Below are 13,150 nucleotides of genomic sequence, written 5' to 3' on the forward strand. Positions count from 1 at the left end.
TCTCACAGAGAGACAACAACTATTTGCACTCACATTCACACTTATAGGTAATTTTGAATCGCCAATTAACCTAACTCAAATAACTGCATGACTTTTAACAGTGGGAGGAAACCAGATTACCCAGAGAGAACCCACTGCAAACTATCTAGATTGGGGATTTGAACGCATGCCCTTCTTGCTGTGAGGCAACGGTGTTAACCACCACGCCACCAAACTGTCAAACCAGGCTTAACAAAAGTAGGAAAGCTATGATTACAAGGCTTCATGCAGAGTTTTTGTCCTTGACAGGTTAAACCACAATAAATAGCGATAGCGTAAATGTGGTGTGTGTGTGTGTAGTTGTCTGCCTCTTATAAACCCAGTGACTTTCCTTTTCCCCTTGTGAATTTCAGTCCAGCAACTAATAATAATAATAATGGATTGGATTTATATAGCGCTTTTCAAGGCACCCAAAGGCACCCAAAGCGCTTTACAATGTCACTATTCATTCATTATTCATGCCCTGGGGCAGACTGACAGAAGCGAGGCTGCCGTATCGCACCATCGGCCCCTCTGGCCAACACCAGTAGGCGGTAGGGTAAAGTGTCTTGCCCAAGGACACAACGACAAGGACAGAGAGCCCAGGGATCGAACCGGCGACCTTCCGGTTACAGATGCGATTCCCAACCCCCTGAGCCACAGTCGGGCGTATATAACTACTCTTACTAGATCCTATCGTGTCATCTTAACAAGAACAAATTAAGTTGTTGAATATTATGCAGATCCTACATGATTTAATTACGTTCACCATAGAAACATGAAATAATTTGTTCAAATTACAAGTTATACTTTTGAAAATGCAACAACCGCCCAATTTCCTTTTTATGAGTGTAGGGAACTGTCTGATTGTTGAGCTTTGTTCTGTGTTATTGTAGATTCTTTACATTATAAAGTGCCTTGAGGCAGCTGTTATTGTCAATTTGCATTATATGAATAAAATGAAATTAATTGTTGGCATTTATTTAAAAACAAAAACCTTTGTTGACAAATAGGCAGCCAATGATAAATGGACTACTCTACCTGAGCACTCTTTACATTCACACAAGCAGGTTTTTGGTTTTTTTACTATACTTTACTGGAGCAGTCTGAGATCAAACCATCAACCTTACAATTAATAGATGACCTGCTCTACCTCCTGAGCTACAGCCATTAAAGAAAACCATTAAAACCACCTTTGGAACTCCTCCTGCCTTTATGCCACCACCACTGTCATGGCAAAATGATGGTTGTTAGATAATTTCTGTGCTGTTGCAATGACACGAAGACTCAGTACATCCATCTGTTCCTCCGTCCGTCCATCCATCCATCAATCCATCAATCCACCTGGATGGGCTTGCAGAGGTAGTAGTGCAGAGAATCTCTGGACCAATATCCTCTTGATCCTCTAGTTCTTCTGGAGGGGACACATCAAGCCATTCAAGAGATGATCCCCTCTGTGTGTCCTGGGTCTGAACCACAAACACTGCTTGCTCTAATGTCTACGTATCGCCGATATGACAGAAGGTAAGGATGATTGCTGGAGGATTTCTGTGCTGTAGCAATAACACAAAGACTCAATCCGTCCATCTTTCCATCCATTTATCTGCCGATATAACATTAGGTAAGACTTACATACTATACCAAAGCTTAGGATCCAGACACATCAATGAGTGAGTAAAGTCTTCTACATATGTGCTCCTGTAAGTAATTTTTATCCACTTCTAAACCTTAAGTGGCCTTTTTTCCAATCACCTGACACTGATATGTTAACCCTTTGAGGTCAGAACCTTAACCCTAGCTCTATGTGTTGGGGAAAAGCAAAAAGAACTTTTGCGGACAATATTTAAATAGCGTTTGATGAGTCAGAATAATTATTTGTTTTGTCCTCTAGTTGACAAGATTTTGGAGTAATCACATGGGCTTGACAGGGTTGATGTCTTGGGGTAATTTTCGCTGCTTTCGATATAGCTGTGCAGTCATGGTTCAAGACACTTTCCCAAGACGTGAGTTTGGAAACCGGTGCCATCATTTGGTCTCACTGGCAGCTTTTTTTGTTTGTTGTTGGAACATGAGATTAAATCACATAAACAGATGATTCTTGCAGTAAAGGGACCAAACATGGTGCAGAGATAGGATGAAGGCTAAGACTGTTTATAAATGTGTGTGTGTGTGTGTGTGTGTGTGTGTGTGTGTGTGTGTGTGTGTGTGTGTGTGTGTGTGTGTGTGTGTGTGTGTGTGTGTGTGTGCCTTGTCCATGACGTTGTCCACCCCCTGGCACTGGAAGGGGTCTGAGGTCTGGGCACCATGGAAACTACCCACTGGGCCTCAGTGGGGAAGAACATCATGCACACACACGCTCTGTTTCTGTTGGACCGCCAAGCACGAATTCACTTATTTGTGGAAATGTTAAGAATTCAAGCAATGAAGCTTAGAAAATTGAACGTTAACCAAAAGAGCAAAAGACTTTCTGGGCTGTAGCAGTGAGGCTCACACTGGCAGCTCAGCGGGATGAGGATCTCAGTCTTGATCTGGTGCTCGATTCTCGGTTCAAATTTTTCTATATTTTTGTTACGCTGAATGGCGTGAAATTTGCCTAGAAGGAAGAAAAAGAAAAGATTTCAACCATTTAAAAACAGACTTTAATCCTAAAAATATAGACCTCACACCAGCTTTGAGTACGAGACAGCTCTCTTCCTTCTTCATTCTCTCCCTCATGGCTGGCTCTCGCTTTCCTTCAGCAGACAATGGCCTCTCTGTCTCTACTATTTAACCATTTTCTCACCTATCCCAAACACTCACACGCACACACACATAGAGGTGCGTATATAAACATCGCTCGGTGTAATTTTCATGTTTACGCCTTTTGAAGAACACGCACACATACGCACGCAGAGCCAAAAAAGGGGAAAAAGCAGCGATATCAGTGGTGTGATACCATCCCGAGGATGCCAGGGCAGAACTGAAGTGTGGCACATGCCTTTGATGTGAATCCAGAGCATGGGCATGTAACAAACGCAGATACCAAATTACACCCTGTCCTGCTTTGATCTCTAAAACCCCACACCTGCTTCTACAGAGGTAATAAGATTGTGTGTGTGTGTGTATGTGTGTGTGGATCAGAGAGAGAGTGCGTGAAAGTCTTCTGTGGGATCTGTGCACATCTTCTTCTGCACAATCGGTGCTACAGATGCAGAAAGGTGCGTGCACCAGTGTGTATCTGCATGCCTGAGTGCAAATGTTTTATAGTACATGTTGTGTGTGTGTTGCAGAGTTGTTTGTGCTGTTTGTGAATTGGAGGGCAGCATTACAGCGCTGGGCCGTGGGGAACTAAACCCTGGCAGCAGCTTGTACGCGCCTGGTAAAAACATGTTCCTGGCGACCTTCTGCCGAGTTTGCCTTGTCGTCACGTCGTCCACAGTGGACTCCCCACTCTGCCTTCACAGCCACAATGATCAGGTTGCGTCTTGGATTTCCATCTTGAAGCACCCTCTAATCTTGTGACAGTGGAGCGTGAAGGGGGGGCCACTCCTCCGCCCTGTAAGGTTGCCTCTCCCCTGCGGGGTTTGTTTTTTGTTTTGGAGGGTTACGCTGACAGTGACAGATGAAGCAATCCGAATCAAATATTGAAGCAACATGATGTAACTGAAGACAAGCTCTGTTTTTCAGATCGACACCGGGCTGCTTGGATAAATGATGACAGATGAGATCTGCAACCGTGAGATGAGCAACAAGAGGATAATCACAATGACTGCGTAGCTTTCGACCTGTAACTTCACATGTCATCGCTCTTGTGACTCACTTGTTTGCAGAAATCATCAGCGGCAGGAGGACAGGGAAATAACTTTATTTCACTCAAGCTTTTTGGAAATTTGCTTTTATTTTCTTTCATCACAGCTTGTTAAAAAAAAGGTTTGCCAGCATCAGTAGCAAAAAAGATGATCCATAAAATCCTTGCAAACCAAAATATGTTGTTGAAAGTACAAGAGCATATCATCTAAACTGCAAGAAAAGCACATTTCTGTGTTCAGAAATGCATTACAAAACATGATTGGCATTGTTTGGCACTAAGGTACGGTGGCCCTGAGAGGTCAAATGCACTGCAACTTAAGAAAACAGAAGCAGATAGAAAAACACAACGGAAATGTTTTCGGGGACAGAATAACGTGACAGATGAGCTGTGATGCGTGTCAATTTTAGTCACATGATTCATGTAATGCTGTAGAAACATGTTTGGTATTAGCTATTTACTGTTAGCTTGTCACATCCGCGTCTGGTCCATCACCTTATTGTCTCCCCAAAAACTGTTCCGTTGTGCTTTGTGAAACTTTTTGTTTTGTTTTTGTTTAGTTATTGTGATGTTTTTTCTATTTGCTGGTGTGCGATACTGCAGTAGTAGTATGTACTGATCCAATACTAAGTATATACTAATACCAAGTACCAATACTTTTAACCTATAAAGCCAGCTTCTGTAGGGGAGCAGCGTGCCATTATTAATGAGAACAATCAGCATCAATTTGGAAATTCTGAGCACATTTTAATGACCACTAAATCACTGTGATTTTTACTTTCCACAATAATTATTTTACACAACAAAACACAACTTTTAGCTTTTTATGTATTTTAAATCTGAATGTTTTTGGAGACTGTCTTGTGCCTGTCTTTAAAGCAGTTTGGGTCAACTTCTGTTGGTTATTACATTCACAGACATTTTTGGAATTTATTTTTTCATTTTCAAAAACTAAAGTATCGATTCTATAGTGCCAGTATCGGTCGGATACCAATACCAGCATTGGTATCTAGAATATCGATATCTGGATCGATCTGCCCACCACTTTTCTTAAGTTGCAGTTGTTTAAAAGTTTATAAGTAAAAATAAGTCAAAAATAAGACACCTAGGGGATTCTGGTAGCCTAAAGGCCAAACCTGCCCCCCTGAAATCTGCTGTTTTCCAAGCAGAAGCTACAGTAGACTCTGCAACGATTGATTAGCAGTAACAGTCCGTTGATTTACTTCAACCTGAGTCTTCAGTCATGAATCAGAAGAAACTATGGATCCTTAAAGGCAACTTGTGTGTGAAAGGTTTTCTCAAACAGCCTACTTTTTGTTGTTGTTGTTGCTGTGCACTGAGCACAGTAACAAGGGGTTTGTGCATAAACAAAGGGTGATTTGAGGGGGCTGTAAAGGGGTTTGGCGTTGGCTCGATGGTGCCAGAAAATCTATGTTAACATGTTCTCAAGTGGAAAAAACTTTGTGCATGTACGACAATTTGTCTCCCTCGGTCGTTAAAATTAGTGAACGAGTCATCCAGTGCTTGTAAATACCAAAGCAGCGCGGGATAATGGGGATGATGATGATGAGTGCCGCGGGAGGTTGAGCGAACTCCGTGAGTGTCTGGCGGCGCTCAGTGGTGCGCTGAGAGACTTCATCAGCGCGACCCTGAGCAGGAGCTCATCAGAGGGGGAAAGAAGAAGGGCTCTTCAGAGGTCCCGTGTGAAACGTGGGCCACTAATAGAAAGGTGGCGCATTAGTGTGATGACACAGCCATTATGGAGCTTGTTTACAAACACACGTAAACAGCTGCCTGCCAAAAATTGCCAAGTGATGTAATGGAAACTATGAAGGTGCTGGGATCTGCTGTCTCACCGGGAACAGAGGGCAAAGTATAAAGCCGCAGCTGCAGTACAATGTCAGCATGTTTTCCATCTGGGCATTAATACTGCAAGTTTATTTTACTGCAGCTACTAATGTCCTATTATGTTTGGCTGTGGCTGCATAATGAAATTATTTATGTGGGGAAATGTACTGAGGTTAAGGAAAAAGGGCACGCGTAAAAAGGTTTCCGAGGCACATAATTGAAGGCACTTCGATTTAAGGACATCTGTGCATATTCAAGTGTCCAAAATTCCTCCTGTGAGTGTGCTTAGAAAAGGACGCACAGCCTGGTTTTCCACGCAGTCTCTCGGTCGCGTTGGATGACCGCGGCGCTGTTCAGCTCGTCAAACACGCCGCTGTCAATCATCTCCTTCTGCCACTGCATGGACACTGCGCCCGTGCTGAACTCCCTGAAGAACTTCTCATCCTTGGTGTCAAACGTGACGTCCTTGATGTCAGAGTTGTCCTTGAACTCGTCCGCGTCTTTGGCGTAGACCACGTTGGGCTTTGGCACCCAGGGGGCCTCCAGCAGGCCCGCCTCCAGTCGGTGGAAGTTGATGCTGTTGAAGAACTCGTGGCTTCGTGGGTCATCGCCTCTAAAGGTGATGGATTAAGAGGAAGTGTTACTTTGAGGCATTCAGAGAAATGCCTTGTCCATTAACACAAAACATGTCAGAAATATGTGACGAGAAGTTATTGCCACGCATTCAGAATCATCTGCCTCGCTTCCCCTTCTGTTGATTTTTTATTTTTACACCCATATTCTACACCACTCCATCCAGCTTCAACCTTTCTGCACTTATCTTGACTCAGAGGTTATAATGAAGGTGACACATTACTGAGGAGTTTAAATAATTGAAATTATTGAAAACACGTAACTCCAGTGACCTAAAGTTTCACTGTCAATACAATAAACACATGTTCTTCTTGCATTTATGTAATTACAGAGCCGCTATGAAGCTATACCTATAAGCGGCTCTGTAAGTTTGTGCAAATGAAGCGAATTAAAAATAGCCTTCTTTGCTAACAAATAAAACTCAGAGCAGCTGAATGGCTTTAAAAATAGTAAAAGTAGAAAAATAAATGGGTCCAGCTGCAGATCAGCCAGCTGTGTTGGCAGGAAAAGCAAAAAAATCTGTTCGTGCTCTGTTGTTAAATTTTCTCATTGGCTCCTTGGGAAACTCAGGACTGACCATGAACGTTTATGCATCCAATATATAAATATAAACATATGAAATTTGTTTCATAGGCTACAAATTTTTATAATTGGAGAATGTAAAGAATCACACAAAGTACATTTTTGTCACATGGAGCTGCTGGAGAGGACCAAAAGCAGAGCTGATGGTCACAAAGTTCCTCTGAAAGGCTTCGAGGACACACCCTCCCTTTGTTGTGATGCTTGGAGAGAACTTAAGACGACAAGTTAAAAATATAAAAATAAACTGAAGCAGAGAAGTTTGAAAGTCACAAAATAAAAATCAAAGCACATTCAAGTCGGTGCCTTCGTTTTCGCTCAGGTAATAATTTCCTTTTTGAACAAATTTAGCGCCCCCTTGTGTTGGTGTGGTTGTAGTACTTCATCAGTGTTCACGTTGATGCTTTTTTCTATCATTTGTGGTCGAAATCGAGCAATCTCTACTCAGGATTGTCTTAAGTGCTTCTTATGAAGGCCCCTTTGGTTCGTGGAGATGTTTCACCTCTCATTCAAGAGACTTCCTCAGTTCTGTAAACTGACTGGATTTGGTGTTGGATAAGTGAGCGCAGGAAAATCTACAAGCAGGGGTTAAATATGTCGGACAGTTCTTAGAACTGAGGAAGCCTGTTTGATGAGAGGGGACAAAGCAAAAAGCAAAAAGAAATCCAGCTGCATTCGTTTCAAGCGCTTAAGACAAACATGAGCTGAGAACCCACACTACACTGTTTCTCCTCAGAATGCTGAAATATTTATTTCTGTTTATTAAAGACTTCCTGGTCCCATTTCTTGTAAAAACCACACCAAGAGCCATGGCATGTTTTCATAAGTAAAAAAAAAAGGAAGTGAGACTTTTTCTGCTGCCGGGCGACTTCGCTCCATTACATCTAGACCATTCAAACTTTCAGTGTTTTTCTTACTGGCACCCAAAGCGACGCGCCACCCTCTTCTTGAGGAAGCGGCTGATAATATCTTTGGTGGGAGCATCGAAGGATTTGTGTTCAAACTTGCACTCGTCCTCCAGGGTGCGGCGAGTCACCTCATCGTTCTGCACCTTCTCCCTGAAGTCTCTGAAAGGCAAGCGGGCGGCCACCATCTCATAAATGCTGCATCCCAGGGACCACCAGTCCACAGAGTAGCGGTAGTACTCCTGCTTCAGAACCTCAGGGGCCATGTAGCCAGTCGTACCAGCCTGACCACACACAGAGGGCACAAGAAGAGAATTTAGGTTTTCATTGTTTACAGGTTTTTGGGTTATTTTGTTGTGGCATTCAACTAAATTAAGCTCCAAAGAATTGTCAGTCATTTGCTGAGGTGTGTGAATGTAGTATGGGGTGGGAGAAATGGGGGGAAATGGATAATCACAGTAGGAAATTAACAAAAGGCGACAAAACATTGCTGCTTCCTTAGCAATTTATGATTCTGATAGGCACCTAAAGGCCCAAAGTGTACAAGCTGTTCAAGAGTGATTCAATATCAAAACATGACGTTGTTTCAATATTAAAAAAGGGTGCAAGAGTGACGTTCGGTCAACATCCGATTTCATCGTTGATTCAATGGAATCACCTGATATTGACTAAACATTGAAACCACGTCTCCTTGCTATCTGGGTTGATACAAGCCAGGATGGATCCAGGCTTCATGTCCTTCACACCAAAGTCTGTCGCAGCAGAACTCCACACTCATCAGACCAGGAAATGTTTTTCTCGTCTGATGCAAATTGTAGCCCCAGTTTCCTGGTCTCAGCTGACAGGAGGGGCACTCTGACATCATCAAAGTATTTTCACCCAGAGAACTGAGAACAGGATGTTTTCTCTTTTCAGACCATGCTCTGCAAACCCTGCAGATGTTTGAGTGGGGAAAATCCCAGCAGATCCAACAGCCTTTGAAACACTCAGACCAGCCTGTTTGGCACCAACAACCACACCACATTCAAATTTATTTACATCACCTCTCTTGTTCATTCTGGTGCTCAGTTTGAACTTCACTAGGTCACATTGACTCTCTCTCTGTGTCTAAATGCATTAATGATCGGCTAATGAGATATTTGCATCACTGACGGTCTTGTCAGGTGTTACAATTTTGTCAAAGGCTTCTGTGGGTCTGACTTCCTTTGCATACAGAGGAGTTGCCCCCTGCTGGCCATTGAACAGAATGCAGGTTTAGGGCACTTAAGTATTTATTATTTTGCTCAAGAGCTGGTTGTGGAGCTGACAGACAGCAGTCTCTGATAGCCAGAAATACTAAAGTCCGAGATTCAAAAGACACAACTGTTAAAAAAAAGACCTTTTTCTGAAACCATTATAAAGCAGGGAATGAACGTCAACATGATAATCTACTCCAACAAATCATTTATAGTTTGAATAATTATTTCAGTTATCTGCAACAAGAAGAAGCTGGATAAGATATACAGCTTCTGTTTAATTGAATGTAACAAAAAACAATAAAACATCAAGATAAAAATGAAGATGCTAGAATGCACCAAAACAAGATAAAGAGAAAATGATGATCCTTTAAAGCGGGGGTGTCAAATGTAAGGCCCAAGGACCAGAATCGGCCTGGTAAACACTACAATCTGGCCCACTGGATGGCTTTGGAAAATTTGGAAAAAGGGTATAAATTTGCAATCTTTACTGCAGAAATGTAATTAAATAATCGATAAATAACTGAATTTCTGAATTTCCCGGAGGAACCCACCCGAGGGATTAATAAAGTTTCATCTAATCTAAATTATTAAATGACAGCTGTTTTTTCAATATCTGCTCTATAGATTGTAGTTTTTTTTTATTCAGTCCACAGTAAATAAAGAAAGAAAATGAGATTTTTTTTTGTAAATGAACTAAAGCTTTGAATTTTAAAATTACAAGACTGTCTGAAAAATTAAACAACCACACAGTTTTCTGTAATCTTACACATTTCTTACAAATTTAAGCCCAAAGAGAGATTTCATTTCCTACAGCAGCGTTTCTTTTTCAGGTAGAAAAACCAAGACATGTGATTGAAGTTGAACTTCTCTACTTATATTGAAACGAAATAAATAAACGAGTAGTTAAACTCTCTGGTCAGCAGATCGAATGCTTCTGCTCAGACGACCCCACTCAGACGAGACCGGGTGTTCTCTTTGGTTGCTCCCAAACTGTGGAACAGCGTTCCCCTCACAGTCAAATCTGCTTCCTCCACTCAGTCCTTTAAAACTAGACCTAAAACCTCTTTTTACACACTGGCATTTGAGTCCTCCTGTACCTGCACCTGCCAACATATATTTCTTGCTTATTACTTTCCCTTTTTTTTTCATTTTACATTTTGTACAACACAAGTTGTACACCTCAGATCAAAGTGGGCTGTATGTGACCATGCCTGCTTTAATAGGCACTTGTGAGACTCATCCAGTGAGTGGAGGCCTGCTGTGAATCCTCTGACTGTGTTCCTGGACTGGCAAAGCAAAGATTAGCCAGCGAATGCTAACAGGCTCTGGTCAATCTACCTTACATTTCTCAGGCTACGCAGCGTCCAACCGTGGATGAGGTCAGGCACCTTTTAATGAGATTCATTTGGGTTACACAGGGCTGTGCACTTATTCGTTGTTGGCCTGAGCAGGACTGGGAGTCAATAAATCTATTCCTGGTAAGCTCCTTGGAATGGCAGGTGAACACACTGTGAGAGAATTCAGTGTTAATGTCAGTGAGGATTTCCTTAGTGAAGCAGAAAAATAATACAAAGCATTGGGTGGCCATGCAGGACAATAAAACAAGAGATTCTCTGGTATGGAGAGTAGAATTTCTTACTCTTGCACAAACCACAGAGAGCCTCTGATCCTGCACATATCTGACACTGAAAGTCAAGGCTAATCTAGAGACACTCACCTTCTGGCAGATCATTTTGCCCTTGGACAGCTCCACAGCCAATCCGAGGTCTGACAGGCGACATTGTCCTTTACCATCCAGCAGCACATTTTCAGGCTTCATATCACGGTACACGATGCCCATGTTGTGCAAGTGCAGGAGGCCACTGGTTATCTGGGCTGTGTAGTAAACCACACGCTCCATCCGTATGCCTCTCTTCCCTAAGTCGTATATGTGGAACCTGAGGTCTCCTCCAGTCATCAGGTCCATTACCAGGCACAGGTGGTGTCTGCTGTTGTAAGCGTAAGCCAGGTTTACGATAAAAAGGCTGTTGACCTTTTCCAGAATCTGCTTCTCCACGAGAGCCATTCTCTCACCGCCTTTCTTCTTCAAACGCCTCTTATCCAGCTTCTTGCAGGCGTACATCTGGCCCGTGTGCTTCACCTGCACCGCGCACACCTGACGGACAAATTTATGACAAATCAATATGAAACATGTTTGAGCTACTTTCTGCTCTAAAGGACAAACTAGCCATGTTGCTATCACAACAGCCTAAAGGTGCTTTATGTTGCAAGATAAAGACAATATCATAGAGAAAACCAACAATCAGATGATTCCCTATGAGCAAGCACTTGGAGACAGTGGGAAGGAAAAACTCCCTCTTAACAGGAAGAAACCTCCAGAACAAGCCTCGGGGAGCGGCAGCCACCATTTAGGATTAAAGTGAGGAAGACAAGACAAAGGATACAATATAATACACAATAATAAATTGTACGACATAACATTATTCTGTAGAGGTGATTTAGGGGGATTATTTAAGTTAGTAGCCTGCCTCACTAATGTGAGTCGCACTTTCGTGCTATTGGGCTGTAGCAGGAAAATCCGTTGACTGTCCAAACACTTTTATTCTGACATTAATGTTTTTGGCACTCACCTCACCAAAGCCACCTTTTCCAAGAGTCCTGAACTCATAAAAGTATTTGTCAGTGATCTTCTGCCTCTCGTACTCCTTCCACTGCAGAAACCTGTAGAAGAACTGGCTTTTCAGGTACTCTGAGAAAGGTCTTCCCTTCAGGAACTCTCTAGTGGCTTCTCTCAGCTGGTCCAAAATCACCTCATCAAAGTTACTGTCTGATAAGTCCTTGCATGTTTCAGCATCCTCTTCGGTGAAGTAGGACAGGAATCCCGTAGACTGAGACTGGCAGAACTTGGCGAGGATCGTCTGTTTGGCTTTTTCTCTTTTTTCATCTTCGGCAAAGCTCCACTTGCTCAGCTCATCCAGAAACTCAGCAGCAGCCGCGTACTGGTCGTTAGAGGTCAGGAGAAACTGCTGGAACAGCTTGCTCCCGATAGGCTGTTGCTCGCAGAGTGACTCGTACATCTCTCCCTCTGCTGCCTGGAGAGCAGAGGTCTTCTTCAGCTTGGGCAGCGTCAGGGAGAGTCTCCGTTTCCTCAGCTCGTTGCGATCGATCTGCTGGGCCTTCAGGTAGGTGGTGTTGGCCACCAAGTTGTCCAATCCTAGCAGGTCACCCATGCTGGATGGATCCTGTGGCACACCAGCGGGCAGTGGATGAACTTAAAACGCTGACGTTAACCCATCTGCAAGTTCTACGCTCAACTGAGCACCTGCATCCTGAGCATCCCTCACTTCTTGGGCCATGCATGTTTGAGTCCTTAAAAGCACCACCGTCCTTAGGGATTTGTTGGTGGCTAAGGGTTTATTCGTATGTGGCACACGGGGAAAGCAACTTATGTGGTTTGAACTTAAGAGGCTTTATCCTGGTCTATTCATAGGAGTTACAAAGTGACTGTGTGCAGTAATTGGGCTGCCAGTATAACACGATGAGGTGGCTGATAAGGACCCTAACAAGTTATTGTAGAGTTAATGAACTCTTCATGAGAGTATAATGCCACTGACAAGGCTATATGTGCATGCAATTTGGTATGCACACTTGGTTTATTATAACTTTATTATAGTCTTCACTAAATGAGTCATAATTGGCTCAGGAATTGATTTTTCCCAACAGCTAACAAAGCGTCTAAAGACTTAAACGCCACCTTGACTCACTTTAATATCTTTGCTTGTTTTAAAACAACCAACATGTGTACTAATTCTGAATATAATTTTTTTAAAACCTCAGATTATACATGACTGGATTTTCTGTTTCCTCTTTTACTTTATGGACAGAATAGCATGAAAAACTGGATGAATACAGTTTATAATTTATACCAAATTCTAACCCTACCATCGGAATGTTCGCAGCAGAAATTGAGACTCATCTGAACAGGGGACTTTTTTTCCCCCAACATTTTGTCATCACCCAGTTTGAACTGGAGCCTCAGCTTCCTGTTCTTAGCTGACAGAAGGTGGTGGTGGTCTTCTGCCGCTGTAGCCCATCTGCTTTAAGGTTCAGCACCTGCATTCAGAGATGCTCTTCTGCATACT

General features: G+C 42.8%; 1 protein-coding gene across 1 annotated transcript; it reads right to left on the minus strand.

Moving 5' to 3' along the window:
* Positions 1–3,884: 3,884 nt before the first annotated feature.
* grk7b (G protein-coupled receptor kinase 7b) lies at positions 3,885–12,428 on the minus strand. Its single transcript, XM_004561414.3, has 4 exons — positions 11,639–12,428; positions 10,726–11,163; positions 7,783–8,054; positions 3,885–6,266 (listed from the first exon to the last, which is right to left on the minus strand). The coding sequence occupies exons 1-4, from the start codon at positions 12,236–12,238 to the stop codon at positions 5,939–5,941; spliced, it is 1,638 nt and encodes a 545-aa protein (XP_004561471.3). The 5' UTR covers positions 12,239–12,428; the 3' UTR covers positions 3,885–5,938.
* Between the last annotated feature and the right edge of the window lie 722 nt (positions 12,429–13,150).

This window comes from Maylandia zebra, linkage group LG14 (genome assembly GCF_041146795.1).
Source record: "Maylandia zebra isolate NMK-2024a linkage group LG14, Mzebra_GT3a, whole genome shotgun sequence".
NCBI lineage: Eukaryota > Metazoa > Chordata > Actinopteri > Cichliformes > Cichlidae > Maylandia > Maylandia zebra.